The sequence below is a fragment of the Schistocerca serialis genome, chromosome 10, assembly GCF_023864345.2.
Source record: "Schistocerca serialis cubense isolate TAMUIC-IGC-003099 chromosome 10, iqSchSeri2.2, whole genome shotgun sequence".
Classification (NCBI taxonomy): domain Eukaryota; kingdom Metazoa; phylum Arthropoda; class Insecta; order Orthoptera; family Acrididae; genus Schistocerca; species Schistocerca serialis.
This window is the reverse complement of record NC_064647.1, coordinates 191,673,674-191,696,758: the sequence shown is the minus strand read 5'-3', so window position 1 is coordinate 191,696,758 and position 23,085 is coordinate 191,673,674. Positions and strand designations below refer to the sequence as shown.

Here is a 23,085-nt window from a genome sequence, read left to right as displayed (position 1 = left end):
TCATTCAGCATGTCCCTATCTATAGGCCTCTGCTTTGTTTTACACCTATTATGCAGTAATCTCTGTTTCTTTAGAAATTTCTTTGTAGTGACTTTATACCATGGAGGTTCCCTCCCATTATGAACATAACAGTAAAAAATAAGAAAGTAAAAATAGTGAAAAATTTAAATACCTAGGAGAAATTATAACATACAACTCGGGCGAGAAACCTGCATGGCAAGCAACTAATAAAATAATAAAAGCTCAAAATTGACACGGTCTACATACAATAAAAAAATATTTGTCAAGCTGAACTAAGTTAAAACATCACAAGACGGTTTTCCAACTAGAAGTAACATACGCAAGCGAAACTCTCTTGAAAGTCACCCAGAAAAACAGAATCGATAAAATTCTAAAAGCAGAGAGAAGAATAACTGAAACATTGAAAATAAGAAACATCAAAAAGATGGATAATGGCGGGGAGTACCAAATGGTGTGCAGCGAACTGGAGCCCAAAAGAGCCCACTACAGGCACTATACGGAGAAAATGATCTCTCTTCTTGATCAGAAACTAGATTAACAAGAAAAATTATGGAGAAACTTTGGAGCATGAAGCAACAAGTAGGATGGATAAGGGAAATCACTGTATATGAAACAGTCAGAATCAACCCTGGGCGATTTGCAAAACAAAACAGAAAATTTAAAGAAACTGGAAAACATAAAAACAAGATTAAACCAAAATCAGACAAACGCTAAAAAGGGCCTTTACAGATGAGGGACGACAAAAAAGATCAAGGATACTGGGCAATTCGGAATGAAAATCTATTGTGCAGCTGGTCCCGGCGGAGGTTCGAATCCTCCCTCGGGCATGGGTGTGCGTGTTTGTCCTTAGGATAATTTAGGTTAAGTAGTGTGTAAGCTTAGGGACTGATGACTTTAGCAGTTAATCAAAACTAGACATTGTCTTAATGGGAGTTCCGCGATCGTTCTTTAATTAAAAATATGGCATTTCAGTCTTTGATCGCTATTTTTTATTTTCAGTGACCGGTTTCCGGCTACCTGCCCATCTTCAGACCTTATTACACTGTGGACGCCCAATTTGCCGCTGCTCTTGCCAGAAAAAATGCCATATTTTTATTTTTACTTAGCAGTTAAGTCCCATAAGATTTCACGCACATTTGAACATTTTTTTTTTTTTAATCTGTTGAAGAAGATGACCAGAAAATGACTCACCAAAGTGTTCCAATGACACCGTAAAAGAAGTAGAAGAAGAAGAAGAAGAAGAAGAAGTAGGAGAAGAAAAGGAAAAAACTGTAGAAAATGTATAGAGGCTCCTCGCAAACTGTGATTTCATGTCATGTGTAACGTGACGGGCAGGGCGGTAGCAACAGTGACACATCGTCATCGTCAGTAGAGTTGCTGTATTCCATCAACAGTACCAAGGATGGTAGGCAATAAATACTGAAGGTTACAAACGTGCCAGGCGGTCTGACACCCACTGTCCATGAACGAGGGCAAGACAAAAAGAAAAGGAATTGAGACAAAAATTATTGGGAAAACTAAATAGCAAGTAAGATAATCATTCCTCTGGACAACTGACCTTAATTTTTTGAACTAGGACCACCTCTTAATGAGCTTCGTAACTTCCGTCCTGGGAGAGGGCTTTCAGCCTCCTCACGCTACCGAACCTGGAAGCGGACATGTGCTCCACCGCCGGAGCACAAGGGTAGGGACCACTCTGGAAGCACCTGTGTTTCCCCGACACAGAAATATACTGTTGCCGTGCCAGTGCGAAACAGCTGGGTCGGCACCACTATGTTTCTACGCGCACCGCCGATAGGGGCTCTTCAGCGTCGTCAAGAGTTGTACCTCAAGCCTGGTCTACACGTAACGTTTTGTCGTGTCTTATACACCGAGGAGCCAAAGAAACTGGTACACCTGTCTAATATCGTGTAGCGTCCCCGCGAGCACGGAGAAGTGCCACAACACTACGTGGCATGGACTCGACTATTGTCTGAAGTAGTGCTGGAGGGAACTGACACCATGAATCCTGCAGAGCTGTCCATAAATCCGTAAGAATACGAGGGAGTGGGGATCTCTTCTGAACAGCACGTTGCAAGGCATCCCAAAATACAATAATGTTCATGTCTGGGGAGTTTGGTGGACAGCAGAAGTGTTTAAACTCGAAAGAGTTTTCTTGGAACCACTCTGTAGCATTGTTCTGCTTGAATTGCCCAAGTCCGTCGGAATGTACAATGGAGATGAACAGATGCAGGTGATCAGACAGGATGCTTACGTATGTGTCACAAGTCAGTGTCGTATCTAGACGTAGTAGGGGTCCAAATCACTTTAAGTGCACACGCCCCACACCATTAGAGCCTCCATTAGTTTGAACAGTCCCCTGCTGACATGCAACATGTTTCCAGTCATCAACAGTCCAATGTCGGTGTTGATGGTCGGGCCAACGCGAGACGTAAAGCTTTATGTCGTACAGTCATCAAGGGTATACAGGTGGTTCTTCGGCTCCGAAAGCCCACTTCGATGATATTTGGTTGAATGGTTTGCACGCTGACACTTGTTGATGGTCCAGAACTGAAATACGCAGCAGTCTGCGGAAGGGTTGTACTTCTGTCATGTTCAACGGTTCTCTTCTCTTCAGTCGTTGTTAGTCCCGTTCTTGCAGGATCTTTTTCCGGCTAGCGAAGTCGCAGATTTGATGTTTCATGTTATATTGATGGTCGTACGGGAAAATCCTCACTTCATCGCTACGTCGGAGATGCTGTGTCCCATCACTCGTGCGCCGACTATAACACCACGTTCAAACACACTTAAATCTTGATAATCTGCCATTGTAGCAGCACTAACCGATCTAACAACTGCGACACACACTTGTTGTCTTATATAGTGGTTGCCGACCGCAGAGCCGTGTTCTGCCTGTTTACGTATCTCTGTATTTGAATACGCATGCCTATAGCAGTTTCTTGGGCGCTGAAGTGCTCAGTCGTTCCGAAGCAGTGACGGACGAAGAACGACGATCTGTCAACGGTTGAGCTATGTGCTCTTAAAGTGAAGAAGGAAACGAAGTCTACACGTCGTTTATGATGATCCCTCGATTGTTTTCAAGAGAGGGACATTCTCCAATATGCATTTTCTCCGTGTATTACGGCACTGACCACAAGATTGGCGGAGTTTTTTTACGTACGGTCACAGAAACGTACTATAAACTGTTAACGTTCGTACTCATAGAAATTGAAAAAGAAGACAGTGTCACAAGTCGGCTCTCAGCCCCCATGAGAGTCTCAATGCAACATTAAGCCTTTTAGCGACTGGCAGGAGTTACAAGGACCTTGAATAGCCTAAATTTACATGAGGAACGCAATAAATAACGGCTGGTGATCACGAAAATTAAAAATGATTTTTGTTACTTAACTGCTTTTCGAAATCTTCTATGTTTGACCGTGATTTTCGAGACTCAAGAACGAAAGTAAATAAAAGTACCCTCCGCCCCCGGTAGCTGAGTGGTCAGCACGATAGAATGTCAATACTAAGTGCCCATGTTCGATTCCCGGCTGGGTCAAAGATTTTCTCCGCTCAGGGACTGGGTGTTGTATTGTCCTAATCACTATCATCTCATCCCCATCGACGCGCAAGTCGCCGAAATGGCGTCAAATCGAAAGACTTGCACCAGGCGAGCGGTCTACCCGATGGGAGGCCCTAGTCACACGACATTTGTTTATTTTAATCAAAGTACCACAAAGAAGGTTTATAAATTCTTCAGTTCTAGCTTTTATTTCGCACGCTCTTTGCTGTAAATGTTCGAAATGGGTTGATCTTTTTACTGACCCACTGTTCTGTTGCTTCACGATCCACCTCTGTGTTCGTTAACCAAAGTTGTGTATGTCTAGTTTTTGACGCTGTTGCTGCAATCCTTTGAGTATATTTGCGAGAGGCAAGGAAAACTTTGGTACAGTTCTATGAACTCCATGAAAATCCACTGTAGCACGTCTATCACTTTCTTTCGCCCCTACAAACACTAAAATGACAGTTGGAACCTCTCTAGTGTCACGTAGAGTAGATCGGCTGCAGAGCTAAGTTTGGGCGATAAGATTGTCGGCAGTTTAGCGCGTACACAAAGCTCGAGCCCATAAGTCTTTCGCGACTTTGTCAAACTTCATTCAGCTCATGCAAGATTAACAAATTTATTTGACAAATCTGGCATGATCATGCAAGACTAACGAGGAATCGTTACATGTAGACCAGGACCAACGCTCGCTATTTCCTGTGTTTCCCCAGTAGTTTTGGAAATTTATGGTAAGGTCCTATGGGACCAAACTGCTGAGGTCATCGCTCCCAATGCGTACACACTACTTAAACTTACTTACGCTAAGAATAACACACACACCATGCCCAAGGGGGGAGGCGCGCGAACCGTGGCAAGGTGCCTAAGACCCCCGCGCGGCTTCCCCAGCTGTACGGGGACAGGCATCGTTCCGTAGCAAAATCACCCCTTTTGTTCTGAAAACTTGTCTCTCCCTTTTCGTTTCAACTTCTGGGTTTCAGACCTGACAGTAGCTGCGACGTATCACCGGGTTTTGAACTTTCCTGAAGAAACTTTCTGGCATCTTAAGACTGTGTGCCGAACCGAGGCTCGAAGTCGGGACCTTTGCCTTTGCCGTCAAGTGCTCCATCGACTGAGCCACCTAAGCACGACCCACGACCCGTCTTCACAGCCAGTACCTTGCCACCCTCAGTTTTAATCTGCCAGGACGTTTCGTATCAACGCACACTCCACTGCCGAGTGAAAATTTCGTTCTGGAAATATCCCCAGGCTTTGGCTACGCCTTGTCTCCGCGGTTATCCTTCCTTCCAGAATTACTAGTCTTGCAAGCTTCGCAGGAGAGCTTCTGTGAAGCTTGGAAGGTAGAAGACGATGTACTGGCGCAAGTGAAGCTGTGAGGAGGGGTCGTGGGTATGTGGCTCATTCGGAGGTGCACTCGCCGCCGCACAGTTTTAATCTGCGAGGAAGTTTTGTATCAGCGCACACTCTGCTGCAGAACGAAATATTCATTTTCTGAAGAAGCTTGGCTCTTATGTTTGCATATCGTGCGCTGGCGCTCACTCTGTCGTTCGCAGTGACGGAGACAAGTCTCGTCAACGGTTACTGTCTAACTCAGAGTCTGCTCTTTCCTTTTAAAATTACCTTAAAATCAATTTCTGACATTTCCAAACGTTTCTGTCAGTTGACGTGTTACCCAACGCACACCTGCTTTGCGGCAGTTTACAGATTCATCGACAACTGCAAACCCTGAACCGTACGCGACGTTCACCAAGTGTGCAGTGTCACCGCCGTCAGGAGTGATTCGCCCGTCTGTATCCACGCTGTTCCTGTCCGCTCCCGATGTGGACCACCTACCGGAACGCCGTGAATATCAGGAATCTGGTAAAACATCAAATCTCCGATATCGCTGCGGTTGGAAAAGCTGCGGCTGGAAAAAGATATGATCGGGACCAATGTCGACTGAAGAGAATCGTTCTATGTAAAAGAAGTCCCACCCTTCCGCAAATTGCTGCAGATTTCAATGCCGGGGCATCAATAAGTGTCAACGTGCGAACCATTCAACGGAAACATGTTGCGTTGTCGGACGATTCTCGTTTCAAATTAAATCGAGCGGATGGACGTGTACAAGTATGGAGACAACCACATGAATCCATGGACACTGCATGTCAGCAGGGGACTGTTCAAGCTGATGGAGGTTCTCCAATGGTGTGTGGCGCGTGCAGTTGGAGTGATACTGGACTTTGATATGTCTAGATAGTGATCTGACAAGTGACACGTGGTACACTATGTGATCAAAAGTATCTGGACACGTGGCTCAAAGTGACTACAAGTTTGTGACACCCTCCATCGGTAATGCTGCAATCGAGTATGCTGTTGGCGCACCCTTAGCCTTTATGAGAGCTTCCACTCTCGCAGGCATACGTTCAGTCAGGTGCTGGAAGGTTTCTTGGGGAATGGTAGCCCATTCTTCACAGAATGCTGCACTGAGGTCAGGTATCGATGTCGGTCGGTGAGGCCTGGCACGAAGTCGGCGTTCCAAAACATCCCGAAGGTATTCTATAGGATTCATGTCAGGATTCTGTGCAGGCTAGTCCATTACAGGAATGTTGTTGTCGTGTAACCACTCCACCACAGGCCGTGCGTTATGAACCGGTGCTCCATCGTGTTGAAAGATGCAATCGCCATCCCCGAATTGCTCTTTAACAGTGGGAAGCAAGAAGCTGCTTAAAACATCAATGTAGGCCTGTGCTGTGATAGTGCCACGCAAAACAAGGGGTGCCAGCCCCCTCCATGAAAAACACGACCACGCCATAACACCTCCGAATTTTACTGTTGGCACTACACACGCTGGCAGATGACGTTCACCGGGTATTCGCCATACTCACACCCTGCCATCGGATTGTCACATTGTGTACTGTGATTCGTCACTCCACACAAAGTTTTTCCACTTTTCAGTCGTCCAATGTTTACGTTCCTTACACAAAGCGAGGCGTCGTTTGGCATTTACCGGCGTGATTTGGGGTTTATGAGCAGCCACTGCTAACCATGAAATCCAAGTTCTCTCACCACCCGCCTAACTATCATAGTACCTGCAGTGGATTCTGATGCAGTTTGGAATTCTTGTGTGATGGTCTGGATAGATGTCTGTCTATTACACATTACGACCCTCTTCAACTGTCGGCGGTCTCTGTCAGTCAACAGACGAGGTCAGCCTATAAGCTTTTGTGCTGTACGTGTCCCTTCACGTTTCGACTTCACTATCACATCGGAAACAGTGGACCTAGGAATGTTTAGAAGTGTGGAAATCTCGCGTACAGACGTATGGCACAAGTGACACCCAATCACCAGACCGTTCGAAGTCCCTGAGTTCCGCGGAGTGCCCCATTCTGCTCTCTCACAGTGTCTAATGACGACTGAGATCGCTGATATGGAGTACCTGGCAGTAGGTGGCAACACAATACATCTACTATGAAAGACGTATGTTTTTGGGGGTGTCTGGATACTTTTGATCACATCCTGTAAGCATCCTATCTGGTCACCTGCATCCATTCATATCCATTGTACATTCTGACGGACTTGGGCAATTCCAGCACGACAATGCGACTCCCCACACATCCAGAATTGCTACACAGCGGCTCCAGGAACACTCTTCTGAGTTGAAACACTTCCGCTGGCCACCAAAATCTTCAGACATTAACATTATTGAGCATATCTGGGATGCCCTGCAACGTGCTGTTCAGAAGAGAGTTCCAACCCCTCGTCCTCTTACGGATTCATGGTGAGCCATGCAGGAGTCATGGTGTCAGTTCCCTCCGGCAGTATCTCAGACATTAGTCGAGTCTATGCCACGTCGTTTTGCGGCACTTCCGCGTGCTCGCGGAGGCCCTACACGATATTAGGTAGGCGTACCAGTTTCTTTGTCTCTTCAGTGTATCTCGCCGTGAAACCCACGGCTTCATCCAAGTACGTTTCTTTTTCGTTTTTTCTGCTCCTCTTCGAAATGCAGACATAATTTAATTGTAATAAAAGCAACTGCAGAGCATAACAACAAGTTCCGCCATTCTGAAACTTTGACGAAATATTGGAAGACAATGTAAGACCACTATTACGCGCCACGTCAAAGATATTTGTCCAATATTTGATCTTTTCTTTGGTTTTTTTGACCAATAAACTAGATAGTGTAATACCCTCTTACTAACAGAGACTGATCACGAACGAGACGTTTACCTACCGCACGTGAGATTCATCAAGTTGTGCGATCGGTCAACATGTAAATATCTTCGTGAGTGTATTTTGCTGCCTGAAGCAAAAGGCAATTCCGACAGTGGCAGAAATATCGCCGAATGTCACATACTGACAAGGCGTCACATGCTCTGAAGAGTTTTAAAGACAGTGACAAGGACCGCTGAAGGCTACGCTTGCAACCCGCCGTTTAATTGAGCGATTATATGGCAATTTGCAGTACATTGGCCGCGCCAGGCAGCTGGAAGCTCTCTAGGCCCGGGTGATAGGGATGGCTGCCATTGCTGAAACAAACGGTTTTCGGTTACATCGTTTCTTTTTCACGCAGTTTAACCTGACTGTTAAAACTGCTCAAAATAATTGGTTTCCTAATAACCGAATTTGTTATTTTTATTCCTATCATATCCTGTAATAAACATAGAATCTAACGACGATTGTAAAATTTTGGCTCAGTTTCTAGCACGGAGGTGACATTACGTCACAAATTTGAAGTTAATTTCCGCCATCTTAACTAGCCCAAAACATTAAGTTCACCGCATTCATACCCCAATAGTTCCCCGTGACGCCACTCCGACTGTGTCGTGTTACTTGAGCAAACACGCATTCGAGAACAGAAAAATTTTCGAAATAACCTTCCTCACATTACGTTCTTCATGCAAGCTCTATAATTTTTAGTATTTAAAACAGTTATTGCGTGCACACGACAGAAATAATGAGCAAGAAGCACTCGTAAACAATAGTATGCTAATAATTTTGGGCCACTTAAAATGGCGCCCACTGTGACTCATCATCGCGCACTCCAAATCGCTAAGGATAGAAACTTGCAGTTTGGAGAGGGTACGGATCTTATCCTGTAGGTATCATTTAAGAAGGGATTGTCCGAAATTCCTCTCCTAAAGGGGTGAAATAGGGGATGAAAGGCTTTCTGAAAGTATATCTTCATTAAGGGAATTTTGAAGCTACAAATGCGAAAACTGGTATTTGGTTTCTCAGCCAGAAACTAAAGAAATACATGCTCCAGCATTTTTGGAAATTCAACCACTATTGAACTTTCCAATATACAGGGTGGTCCCGAATTCATGGTACAAACTTTAATGGTAGGTGCAGGACATTGTAACAAGGATATATTGTATAGGAATGTATAGTCCCAGGTGACGCGGTGAGGCGTAAACAGGGGAAATAACGGCCGAAAGGAAAACGAAAGATTTTATTGAAATCGTTGTTGACAAGTGTCATGTTTACAGTAAGTGTTCAAAATTGCGTCCACCATGTGCGATACATGCTTGACAGCGTCGGTGCAGCGATTGGCGTACACGTTCAAAGATGCCTGGTATTTCACGCACACCTGCAGCAGCTACAGATATGCGAGCAACGAGATCCTCATCTGAGTCAACTGGAGTCTCATAAACAAGACTCTTAAGATGTCCCCATAAAAAGTAATCGAGGCAAGAGAAATCAGGAGATCGGGGTGGCCAAGGGACTGGTCCACCACGCCCAATCCAACTAGCACCAAACGTGGCATTCAGGTAATTCCGTACAGCAGTGCTGAAGTGTGCTGGCGCTCCATCGTGCTGAAACCACATGCGGTTACGAATGGCGAGCGGAACATCTTGCAGCAGTTCTGGTAACACTTCTTGCAGAAAAATAAGATAGCTTTCGCCACAGAGTCGCGTGGGTAGTAAGTATGGCCCAATCAAAAAGTCGTTCACAATACCAGCCCACACATTAATACCGAAACGTTGTTGATACGCATGTGGACGCGTTGCATGTGGATTATCTGTTGCCCACACATGGGAATTGTGCGCATTAAAGACACCCTCGCGTGAAAATGTCGCTTCATCTGTAAATAGCACATGACCTACGAAATCCGGCTGCAACGCACATTGCTGCAACAACCACTGGCAGAAGTTCACGCGAAGAGGATAATCTGCCGGATTCAATGCTTGTACTTTTTGAAAATGGAAGGGGTGTAAGCGATTTTCATTTAACACTCTGCATACAGTCTGATGACTCACATGTACGTCACGCGCAACAGTTCTTGTGCTTGACTCGGGTCTATCAGCCACTATGTTCAAGATGCGTTCTTCCAGTCTTGGAGTGCGTACAGCTCTTAATCGACCAGCGTCATGTCTGTTGACGTCGAACGTACCTGTTTCACAAAGTTGACGATGTAACCGTTGAACAATTCTATGATCCGGCATTCGTCGATTAGGATACTCCGCGCGATACATTCGTAACGCAGCTCTGGCGTTACCATTTGCACGGCCGTACATGTAATGCATGTCTGCTTTTTCTGCATACGTAAAGTCACCCATCGTCTACGGCAGCACAATTGTGAATGGCGCTTGTCCCTACTGCGATACATCATGTTCATCTACTGCCCTCTACCGGCAGTGACACCAACCGATCACTCCATTTCTCTTTCCCCTGTTTACGCCTCACCGCGTCACCTGCGACTATACATTCCTATACAATAAATCCTTGTTACAATGTCCTGTACCTACCATTAAAGTTTGTACCATGAATTCGGGACCACCCTGTATTAGTTTAGCGTAATATTGGGTATATTATGTGGTACAGGGAAATGCTTTCTTCAGCATTCCAAAATTATGTTAATCGATCCACATAGAGACGAGGTGAAAAAGAAATTGTTAAAATTTGTTGACAGCTGTAATACATAAAAAAATAAATGTATCCGTTATCTTATTTGCTCTTATTTACTTATGGATGTGACAACACACGTGGTCAGTCGGTATGATGGCTATAGTAACGCATGGTGGTCCATACAATATTCCTGACAATTTGTTATAGAACCTTAGAACGTATTCTGAGCTAATGAGTGATCTTTAACAGAATGACCTCCTCCATGCCAACCAGCATGCATTCCAAAAACATGGGTGATGTGAAACCCAACTCGCACTTTTCTCACGTGACATACTGAAAGCTGTAAGTCAAGATGGGCACACAGATGCAGTATTTCTTGATTTCCGAAAAGCATTTGACTCAGAACCACACCAACGCTTACTGTCAAAAGTACGATCATATGGGGTATAGAGGGAAATTTGTGTCTGGATTGAGGACTTTTTGGCAGGGAGGACGCACCATGATGTCTCGGATGGAGAGTCATCAGATACAGAAGTAAATGCAGGTGTGCCAGAGGCGTTTGTTGGCACCCTTTCTGTTCATGTTGTATATCAATGGCCTTGCGGACAATATTAATGGTACCTCAGATTGTTTGCAGATGATGCAGTTACGTTTAATAACGTACTGCCTGAATGGAGCTGCATAAATATTCAGTCACAGTTTGATAAGACTTCAAAAGGAAGAAAGGAACGAACATACGAAGATTAAAGTCCCCTTGACATCAAGATCATTAGAGACAGGGTACAAGTTCGGATTGTATCAAGGATAGGGGAGGAAATCGGCCATGCCCTGTCGAAGGAAGCACTCCGTCATTTGCCTGGAGTGACTTAACGTAATCATGAAAAACCTTAATCTGGATGGCCGGATGTCGGTGCGAACTGTTCTCCTTCAGAATGTGAGCCAATTCGTTCGGTATGTACGAGGGCGGTTCAGAAAGTAACCTCCGATTGGTCACAGTGCGGGTTGTGGGGGGAGTAGCGACGCCATCTGTGCGTTCACGCACTCAACAGGTCAGTCGGCATCAAGCCGTGGTCGAGTGAACGTCGTACCTGCGCTAGTTTAGTTTTTGTGCCAGTTTGAAATGTGTGCTGCAATAGAAAACCCCGCCAAATGTGAAGTGCGTGCTGTCATAAGGTTTTTTACAGCCAAAGGATATTCTGCAGCAGCTATTCATCGTGAGCTTTGTGCCGTGTACGGACCAAGAGTTATGAGTGAAGGAGTTGTCCGTGAATGGGTACGTTTATTTAAAAGTGGACGAGAAAACGTTCATGATGAAGAGAGGAGTGGTAGACCATCATTGGTGACTGACGAACTCGTTCAGACAGTTGATGCAAAAGTTCGTGAAAATCGACGTTTCTCAATGTCGGAGTTGTCTACTGGTTTTCCACAGATTTCTAAGACTCTCTTGTACGAGATAGTGACAGCAAGATTGGGTTACCGTAAGTTCTGTGCACGATGGGTGCCCAAAATTCTTACCGACCACCACAAAACTCAAAGAATGGCCTCTGCATTAGACTTTCTGTCACGTTATGAGGACGAAGGAGAACCATTGTTAAACAGAATCGTGACCGATGACGAAACCTGGATAAGTACGTGAACCCTGAGACAAAAGAACAATCAAAGATGTGGGCACATTCAAATTCGCCTACCAAACCAAGAAAAGCCTCGCAAGATTTTTCTGCCAGAAAACTGATGGCAACGGTGTTTTGGGACGCCAAAGGGGTGTTGTCGGTTGAGTTCATGGAACGTGGTAAGACCATTAATCAAGACGTGTACTGTGAAACAATAAAAAAGTTACGACGGGCTATACAGAACAAACGCCGTAGTATGCTGACTTCCGGTATCGTTTTTTTGCACGATAACGCCCGTCCTCACTCTGCTCGCAGAACAACAGCGCTTCTTGAGTCCTTCAAGTGGGACGTTATCAACCATCCACCTTACAGCCCAGACCTGGCGCCAAATGATTATCACCTCTTCATGCATTTGAAGAAATGGCTCGGGTCACAGCGGTTTGATGACGACGAAGAGCTCAAAGATGCGCTCACAGGCTGGCTCCAGGCACAAGCGGGTGATTTTTATGCAGAAGGAATTTCAAAGCTTGTGAAGAGATACGATAAGTGCCTCAATCGCTATGGAGACTATGTAGAAAAATGTGCAAAGATGTAGTTGTAAGATGTATATATTAAAATATTTTTATTTAACTTGGTGTATTTTTTTTAAATCAACCGGAGGTTACTTTCTGAACGGCCCTCGTATAATGAAGTACTGCCATGCAAAATGTACTGCCATGAAAAAGGTACTGCCATGAAAAAGGTACTGCCATGAAAAAGGTACTGCCATGAAAAAAGTACTGCCATGAAAAAAGTACTGCCATGAAAAAAGTACTTCCATGAAAAAAGTACTTCCATGAAAAAAGCTGTATCAGGTCTTGATAAGATTTCAAAGTAGTGCAAACATTGGCAAATTCCTTTAAATATTCAGAATGTAAAATTGTACTGCTCACAAAACAAAAAAACTTAGTATCCTATGAGGATAATATCAATGAGTCACTGTTGGAGCTGTCCAACTCATACAAGTAATTGAGTCAAGTAATTTGTAGGGATATGAAATGGAATGAAGCTATGTTTTGGATAAAGCCGGTGTTAGGCTTGGGTTTAATGGTAGAATACTGGGTAAGTGTAGTCGGTCTACAAAGGAGACTGTTTACAAATCACTCGTACGAATCATTCTAGATTATTGCTCAAGTGTGTGGGACCTGTACCAGATAGGACTAACAGGGGCTAACAGGGGATATTGAATGCATACAAAAATGGGCACCATAAATGGTCACAGGTTTGGTTGGCCCGTGGGAGAGTATTACAGCGATGCTGAAGGGACTGAGCTCGCAGATGCTTGAGATAGACATAAACAGTCCAGAGAAAGTCTACTGCCAAAGAATCGGCTTTGAATGATTACTCTAGGATCCAATCCCTACGCACCGCTCACAAAGGGATCGTGAGGACAACATGCTCACATAGGGATCGTGAGGACCATATTAGAAAATTACATAACGCAGAGAGGTAGTCAAACAATGATTCTTCCCGCGTTCCATGTGTGAGTGGAATGGGAAGAAATCGTAATAACTGGTACAATGGGGAGTACCCTCTGGCATGCACACGTCGTGGTGGTTTGCAGAATGTGGATGTAGGAAGGGGGCAGAGAGTTCAGAGAAGGGCGGCTGGGCAGAGTACTCACGTTGGCCTCGCTCTTCCAGTAGATGAAGAAGCCGTACTCGTCGACCTTGAAGAGGCAGCGCGGCTCGAAGCTGGAGGAGTCCTTCTCCTCGCTCCAGCGGTCGAACACGCAGCCCTGCAGCAGCGGCTCCGGCACCTCGATGCGCCAGTCGAACTCGAACTTCTTCGTCATGGCCCGGCCCTGCGCACACAACACACAACACGGTGAACACAGCGAATATCCAGACCGCAGCTGTATCTACACGTCGACTTGAAAATGCCTACATACACTGATGTCATGCAAAAGCGATATGCCAATATACAGATGGCAGTAGTATCGAATACACAAGGTATAACAGGGCAGTGCGCTAGCGGAGCTATCACGTGTACTCAGGTGAAGAAATGGTTCAAATGGCTCTGAGCACTATGGTACTTAACTTCTGAGGTCATCAGTCCCCTAGAACTTAGAACTGCTTAAACCTAACTAACCTAAGGACATCACACACATCCATGCCCGAAGCAGGATTCGAGCCTTCGACCGTAGCGGTCGCGCGGTTCCAGACTGAAGCGCCTAGAACCGCTCGGCCACAGCGGCCGGCTACTCAGGTGATTCATGTGAAGAGGTTTCCGACGTGATTATGGCCGCACGACGGGAATTAACAGGCTTTGAACGCAGAATGGTAGCTGGAGTTGGATGGATGGGACATCACATTTCGGGAATCATTTGGGAATTCAGTATTCCGAGATCCACAGTGTCAATAGGGTGACGAGAATATTAAAGTTCCGGCATTACGTCTCACCATGGACATCGCAGTGGCCGATGGCCTTCACTTAACGATCGAGAGCAGCGGCGTTTGCGTAGCGTTGTCAGTGCCCACAGATAAGCAACATTGTGTGAAATAATCGCAGAAGTCGATGTGGGACGTACAATGAAAGTATCCGTTAAGACAATACTGCGACATTTGTCGTTATAGGCTGTGGCAGCAGACGACCGACACGAGTGCCTTCGCTGACTTCGCTGACAGCACAACATCGCATGCAGCGCCTCTCCTGGGCTCGTGAACATATCGGTTGGACGCTACACGGCGGAAAAACCGTGGCCTGGTCAGATGAGCCTCCATTTCAGTTGGTAAGAGCTGATGATATGGTTCGAGTGTGGGGCACAGCCTACGAAGCCATGGATCCAAATTATCGACAAGGCGTCGTGCAAGCCGGTGATGGGTCCATAATGGTATGACTAAATACGTGAAATGGAGTGAGTACTCTGGCCCAACTGATCCGATCACTGACTGGAAATCGTTATGCTCAGCTACATGGAGACGAGTTGCAGCATTTCATGGACTTCATGTTCCCAAACAACGATGGAAGTTTTATGAACGGCAATGGACCATGTCACCGGGCCAGAATTGTTGGCGTTTGGTTTGAACAACGCACTGGCAATTCCAGTGAATGATTTGGCCACCCAAATCGCCCCACAAGAATCCCGTCTAATAGATATGGGACATCATGGAGAGATCAGTTCATGCATAAAATCGTGCACCGGCAACACTTTCGCAATTAAGAATAGCTATAGAGGCAGGCTGGCTCAACATTTCTGCAGGGGCTTCCAACGACTTGTTGAGTCTATCCCACGTCGAGTTACTGCGGTACGCAAGACAAAATGAGTTCCGACGTGATATTACGACGTGTCCATGACGTTTCGTCATCTCAGTGTATGTACGATATACGAGGGCGTGCGCAAAAGTAATGCCTCCGAATTCTCCGTATATAAGCTCTTAAAACATTTTTAAATAATACGAACTATCTTTATACTTCATATCTATATACACTACTGGCCATTAAAATTGCTACACTGCGAAGATGATGTGCTACAGAAGCGAAATTTAACCGACAGGAAGGAGATGCTGTGATACGCAAATGATTAGCTTTTCAGAGCATTCACACAAGGTTGGCGCCCATGGCGACACCTACAACGTGCTCACATGAGGAAAGTTTCCAGCCGATTTCTCATACACAAACAGCAGTTGACCGGCGTTGCCTGGTGAAACGTTGTTGTGATGCCTCGTGTAAGGAGGAGAAATGCGTACCACACGTTTCCGACTTTGATAAAGGACGGATTGTAGCCTATCGCGATTGCGGTTTATCGTATCGCAACATTGCTGCTCGCGTTGGTCGAGATCCAATAACTGTTAGCAGAATATGGAATGACTGTTAGCAGAATATGGAATCGGTGGGTTCAGGAGGAACGCCATGCTGGATCCCAACGGCCTCGTATCACTAGCAGTCGAGATGACGGGCATCTTATCTGCATGGCTCTAACGGATCGTGCAGCCACGTCTCGACCCCTGAGTCAACAAATGGGGACGTTTGCAAGACAACAGCCATCTGCACGAACAGTTCGACGACGTTTGCAGCAGCATGGACTATCAGCTCGGAGACCATGGCTGCGGTTACCCTTGACGCTGTATCACAGACAGGAGCGCCTGCGATGGTGTACTCAACAACGAACCTGGCTGCGCCAACGGCAAAACATCATTTTTTCGGATGAATCCAGGTTCTGTTTACAGCATCGTAATGGTCGCATCCGTGTTTGTCGACATCGCGGTGAACGCACATTGGAAGCGTGTATTCATCATCGCCATACTGGCGTATCACCTGGCGTGATGGTATGGGATGCCACTGGTTACACGTCTCGGTCACCTCTTGTTCGTATTGGCGGCACTTTGAATGGTGGACGTTACGTTTCAGATGTGTTACGACCCGTGGCTCTACCCTTCATTCGATCTCTGCGAAACCCTACATTTCAGCAGGATAATGTACGACCGCATGTTGCAGGTCCTGTACGGGCCTTTCTGGATACAGAAAATGTTTGACTGTTGCCCTGGCCAGCAAATTCTCCGGATCTCTCACCAATTGAAAACGTCTGGTCAATGGTGGCCGAGCAACTGGCTCGTCACAATACGCCAGTCACTACTCTTGAAGAACTGTGGTATCGTGTTGAAGCTGCGTGGGCCGCTATACCTGTACACGCCATCCAAGCTCTGTTTGACTCAATGCCCAGGCCAATCAAGGCCGCTATTACGGCCAGAGGTGGTTGTTCTGGATACTGATTTCTCAGGATCTATGCACCCAAATTACCTGAAAATGTAATCACATGTCAGTTCTAGTATAATATATTTGTCCAATGAATACCATTTTATCATCTGCATTTCTTCTTGATGTAGCAATTTTAATGGCGAGTAGGGTAGTCTACATAGTGACCCTGGCGACGAACACATTTCACCCAACGAGAGACCAGTTTGTTGATAGCATAATTATAGAACGTTTGACCAATGACGGAGGCACAACCTCACCTCTGTTTGTACCGCTCCATCACCATCAAATTGAAATCCTGGAGAGTGTTGTTTAAGTTTTGGAAACAGCTGTCGCACACGTCGGCAGATGTCGCAGTGCTCATGTGCAGTCTCGCACAGCCATGTTTCAAACGAGCCTGCTCCACGTGTGGGCGCTTAGAAGCACCATGACAGCACGGTCTTTCTCACGCAACGACATAGTCCCGTCATCACTGCCGTGTAACACGCTACAAGGCTCCAAATCAATGCCTACGAGATCGGAAATCGCTGTGTCACCGTACATAATGGCATCCAATGCCGTCACGACAAGTGTCGGGCCCGTATGACGACGACGTATGCAGCCTGGCAGCTTTCGTTCCCCTCCGCTCAGACTTGCCTGTCGTCGAGCAGAACACAGAACCAGAACTAGCTCAAATTCGACATAAGAACAGAGTAGCAAAAGAGTGGAAGATCACCAGAAATCAGGCCACCAGGAGGCTGCTCAATCGTCTACAGAGAGAACTGAAGGTAGCGCTCAATGAGCACAGAAACCAGAAATGGCAAAACCGCCTCACAGCTCTCAAAGTAGACGATCATACACTATGGCAAGCGACAAAACAGTTTACAAAACGACGCGCTAGGATGCCGCCACTGCATGGCGAGCGGGGACTGGTCTACAGCCATGCTGGAAAGGCCAACGCCCTCGCCGACTCCTTCGAGAAGCAGTTCCAAGCGGCAGAACCCCAGGATGAAGAGCATGAAGAGGTAGTCAGTCGTCAACTGGCCGTCTTCCTCAATGCCGAGGAGGACCCAGAGGACGAATCCATACTTTTTGCCCCCGAGGACGTGGCAAGAGTAATCAGGTCCCTCCCCACAAAAAAGGCGCCAGGGCACGACAGTGTCACAAACCAGTTAGTCAAAAAACTCCCACCCACAGCGAACACACACCTCGCGAACGTCCTCAACGAGATTACTCGATCCCGCGAGTTCCCAGCTTGCTGGAAACATGCGGAAGTGGTCGCGATACACAAACCAGGGAAAGACCCTCTATTCCCGCAGCACTACAGGCCGATTAGCCTCTTGCCAACTCTCAGCAAGACCTATGAGCGCCTCCTGCTAAGACCCATACAAGAACATATTACCAGAGAGCAAATTCTGCCGGATTTCCAATTTGGCTTCCGACAGAACCACTCTGCCCCACAACAGGTCATGAGAATGGTTGAAGCAGCCACAGAGGGCTTCAACCACAGAGGCTACTGCGGGATAGTGCTACTAGATGTAGCCAAAGCCTTTGATTCAGTATGGCATAGAGGGCTACTCTACAAGTTGTACACACAAGGGTTTCCCGGGAGCATAGTTCAGCTCATCAAGAGCTATCTCACGAATAGGACTTTCTCCGTCAAAGTAGAAACTGCCACCTCCACCAGAAGGCGTATTCGTGCTGGGGTGCCACAGGGATCGGTCCTGAGGCCCGTATTGTACAGTTTGTACACTGCGGACACTCCAACGGCCCCCCTGGTGCACACCGCACAGTACGCTGACGATACAGCCTTCTACACGAGAAATGCGAACAAGGACCTGGTCATCCGTAAGCTACAAAGGGTTTTAGATGACACAGAAACTTGGGCCCGTCGCTGGCGCATCACCATCAACTCTGAGAAGACGCAGGCAATGCTGATTACCCGCAGGCTCGGAAGGCGCGATCCTCCTCAACGTCCCCCCCTCCACCTTCACCTAAATCGAACCCAACTCCCCTGGCGCAGAACCGCCAAGTACCTTGGCGTAACCTGGGATTCTCGTCTTACGTGGAAACCCCACATAGACGAGGTCCACAGGAAGGCCTGCGCCAGAATGTCCATCCTATATCCTATCCTGAACACAAACAGCTCCCTTCCCTGCCCAGTAGCAATAAATGTGTACCAGGCCCTGATCCGGCCAGTAATGGAGTATGCGTGCCCTGTCTGGGGATACGCGGCAAAGCAGCACCTGGACAAACTCCAGAGGCTGCAGAACCGCGCCCTCAGAAGGGCACTGCACTTACCTCTTGGATTCCCTACAGACGACTTGCACGCCGCAGCCGAAATCCCACTCCTGAGAGAACGTTTCCAGGATCTGGCAAGGGCCTTCTATGAGGGTTCTTCCAGATCCGGAAACGCACTCATCCACTCCCTAGGTCGGTATGACATGTCCCGCGATAAGCACAAGCGCCCTATGACGATCTTCGACGACTAAGTCGAAGAGAAAATCCCAACACCCAATCCATCATCCTGCTCCCATATAACACCAAACTTCTCGCCTACCTCAGGCAAGTACCAGACACACTCACAACAATCATCACAAATCACAGACACCAAAAACTATAGAAAAATCACACACACACGTTCACAGGGGAGTAAAAGCCGAAAGGCTATAGACTCCCCCTCACACTTCCCCAAAGAGGGGAAAGCAACAGATGAGAGCAGCAGCAGCAGCAGCAGCAGCACAGAACCAGAAATGCTCTGAACAGAGGATAGGCTGCCACCACGTGTCCAGCGCCCACCCTTCCGCCGCGTCACGGGGAGCCGCAGCAGTTGGCTCTGCGCTGGCAGTCCGAGGTGCTCCACACCGGAGATACACGAATTCTCCCACTACGCCTCCATGCCCCTGCCTCCGCCGCAACCATTGAAGCACCTCAAGCCGCTACAGCAAGTACCATAGAGTAAATATCTCTGGAGTGAGCATTGCCTTCTGCGCATGATGTCAACATTAAACCGGGATTGTCACGTGTTTTCGGGACTTCGCTGTGCGTGTGTGCTTTCTGCAGCGTTTGAAGTTTATAATATCAAGCGTTTTTGTTGTGTTTCACCGCTTGTTGATAGTGTAATAACGATGGTTAATTACCGTTGTTGCTACGGACGCAAAGAAATATACTTGAAAGGAGGGATAGTAACTTTTCATGGGTACATACCATGTAGCTCTAATTACAGTTATCCTATTAGTAAGAGACACTGTATATGTTTAAAAATTTCGAGACGCATTATAATTAAGGCTTGAGTCTGTAGACCTATTTTTCTACGATTTTATGACTATATAATAGATATTACGGCTCGTAGAAAAGCTTACAAACAATCGCTTCCTCTCGTAAATTTGCTGGTGAAACAGGAAAAGGAATGGTTAGTTGTTTCAGCAAATACTATCCTCCATGCATTTATCAGTGACTTGTCGATCATGTATATACGATTACTCAGTCTACTATTTATTTAATAAACTGGGAGCAAATACGTAAAACGCGTTAAATAAATACTTTAAAGTGTCACCAGTACGAAAAATTGTGCTTTAGGTCGCAAAAACGAGAAAAGAAATACGTACTAATAGCAGAAAAAAGGACGAATTAGCAGGGATATAATCGCTAATGTGTGGCAAATTCGGTGTTTTTCGGACACTTGCAAAAGTACTAGCGTACTGTCAAGTCGTTTTGAAAGACTATCACTGCCAAAATGTACTTCAGGCTCTGTAATTCTATAAAGTGTCGTATCATACCGTAAACTACCAAAAATCGAGCGCTTCTGAACTGTGACACCTATCGCAAAGAAGCAGGATGCAATATCACTTGCCCTTAAAAGTTACGTAGCTGGTTTATTCCCGGTATCAAATGGATACTGTTAAAATGTCTGCGCAACATATATAAATAATCCACGACATGTACGAAAAGAATCCGTCTGTACTAGGGATGTAGCGACATTCTAAATATACAGGGCGCTATACGGACAAACACACGACGTCCCGAGAACACGTGACCAGGCCGGCAATGTATGTTGACAACACAAAATCTGTTCTACGCATGTGAATGCTCACTCCAGAGATATTTACTCTATGGCAGAGACAGAAGGGAACACATATACTGAAGCACAGTGGTTAAAAGCAGGCCAGCTTGGGCTTCCGCAAGGCCTGCCAAGCTTCACGGCACCCGTTTGTCTGCTGCACCTGACAACAGGTTGGGCTTTCACTCCAAAGTGACTACAGAATAGCCAGGTGTATATTGAGAAAGCAGTAAAGGAAACAAAAGAAAAATTCGGAGTAGGTATAAAATCCATGGAGAAGAAATAAAAACTTTAAGGTTCGCCGATGACTTGTAATTCTGTCAGAGACAGCAAAGCACTTGGAAGAGTAGCTGAACGGAATGGACAGTGTCTTGAAAGGAGGATATAAGATGAACATCAACAAAAGCAAAACTAGGATAATGGAATGTAGTTTAACTCAGTCGGGCGATGCAGAGGAAATTAGATTAGGAAATGAGACACTTGAAGTAGTAAAGGAGTTTTGCTATTTGGGGAGCAGAATAACTGATGATGGTCGAAGTAGAGAGGATATAAAATATAGACTGGCAATGTCCAGGAAAGCGTTTCTGGAGAAGAGAAATTTATTAACATCGAGTATAGATTTAAGTGTCAGGAAGTCGTTTCTGAAAGTATTTGTATGGAGTGTAGGCATGTATGGAAGTGAAACATGGACGGTAAATAGTTTGGACAAGAAGGGAATAGAAGTTTTCGAAATGTGGTGCTACAGAAGAAGATTAGATGGGTAGATCACATAACTAATGAGGAGGTATTGAATAGAATTGGGGAGAAGAGGTTTGTGGCACAACTTGACCAGAAGAAGGGATCGGTTGGTAGGACATGTTCTGAGGCATCAAGGGATCACCAATTTAGTATTGGAGGGCAGCGTGGAGGGTAAAAATCGTAGAGGGAGACCAAGAGATGAATACACCAAGAAGATTCAGAAGGATGTAGGTTGCAGTAGGTACTGGGAGATGAAGAAGCTTGCACAGGATAGAGTGGCATGGAGAGCTGCATCAAACCAGTCTCAGGACTGAACACCACAACAACAACAACAAAAAACGTATCTGCGTAGGTACTTTCATTGCAACTCAGCTGTCTTAATGGTGGGAACAGCAAAATGAACAAACCGGACATATTTCGGGCTTGCTCATTTATTTCGATATGAACGGTTTTCTCTGCAACTTCACCCTCTTTCTACTAGTACTGGCTATCCTACATTCGAAGCATCATCAGGTCACCTCTACTACATGTTTTCTGTAGTAAGCATACTATCTCGGAAAGTTGAGATCCTTTGCAGTTAAGAACCTGAAAATGTCTATTGCACGCAATGCCAACTAAAGTAAGGTGTTTAGAAATCTAGTTTTGCGAAATATGACCCCGGTTATACCAGTTTTAATTACTTTGTCCAGGATGTGTATTGCGGATTCGCTGAATTCATTCAAGTCGCCAAAACAGTTCGTTCTAAATTTCCCAAAATGCATTTTAGCAAACGCGAAGTTCGTTTTTAGTATCATGTAAATCTAAAAAGCACAAGTCTAAAAGAAGAAACTTTTCTTTCGTGTTAACCTTTCTTCGCACTACGTAACAATACTACGAGAATAACAGTTTTTAATATCCACTGAGCCATATATTCCTCATAATTCAGTCAATGATTGCTCAAAATTTTGCTCCACAGATTTTGTTAAACGCCTTGGTAGCTTCAGGTTGGATGAGTCAGATGTCATGGTGAGTTTTGACGTCGTTTCCTTGTTTACGAGGGTACCCCTGCGAGAGTCACTAGAACTGATTAGTCAGAAGTTTGACGAGAAGACCACTGAACTTTTTAGCCATGTCTTGACTTCCACGTATTTTCTTTTTAATGGAGAATACTACGATCAAACGGAGGGAGTCGCCATGGGTAGCCCACTCTCACCGGTGATAGCGAATTTGTACATGGAGAACTTCGAGGAGGAAGCCCTGTCGTCATCCGTATGGAAACCTACTTGCTTTTTGCGTTACGTGGACGACACGTTCGTCATCTGGCCACATGGTATGGATAAACTCCTCGACTTCCTTACACATCTAAACTCCATACACCCCAACATCAAATTCACTATGGAGACTGAAACGGAGGGTAAATTACCTTTCCTTGACGTCTTGGTCAAGAGAAGGGCTGACGGCACCCTAGGTCATGGGGTGTATCGGAAGACAACGCACACTGATCTGTATTTGCACGCAGACAGCTGCCACCACCCTTCACAGAGGAATGGGGTACTTAAAACTCTAGTACATAGGGCGCGCACTATCTCTGACGCAGAGTG

At 45.9% G+C, this 23,085-nt stretch overlaps 1 protein-coding gene across 5 annotated transcripts in view; it reads right to left on the bottom strand.

Annotated features, from left to right (window-relative positions):
* Positions 1 to 23,085, bottom strand: part of LOC126424758 (1-phosphatidylinositol 4,5-bisphosphate phosphodiesterase) — a 449,937-nt gene that overhangs the window by 171,781 nt on the left and 255,071 nt on the right. For all 5 annotated transcript variants that reach the window (XM_050087500.1, XM_050087498.1, XM_050087497.1 and 2 more), the window contains one exon: positions 13,658 to 13,837. In XM_050087500.1, coding sequence (XP_049943457.1) covers positions 13,658 to 13,828 — 171 coding nt within the window. In that variant the 5' untranslated portion in view covers positions 13,829 to 13,837. The remainder of the gene's footprint in view (positions 1 to 13,657; positions 13,838 to 23,085) is intronic.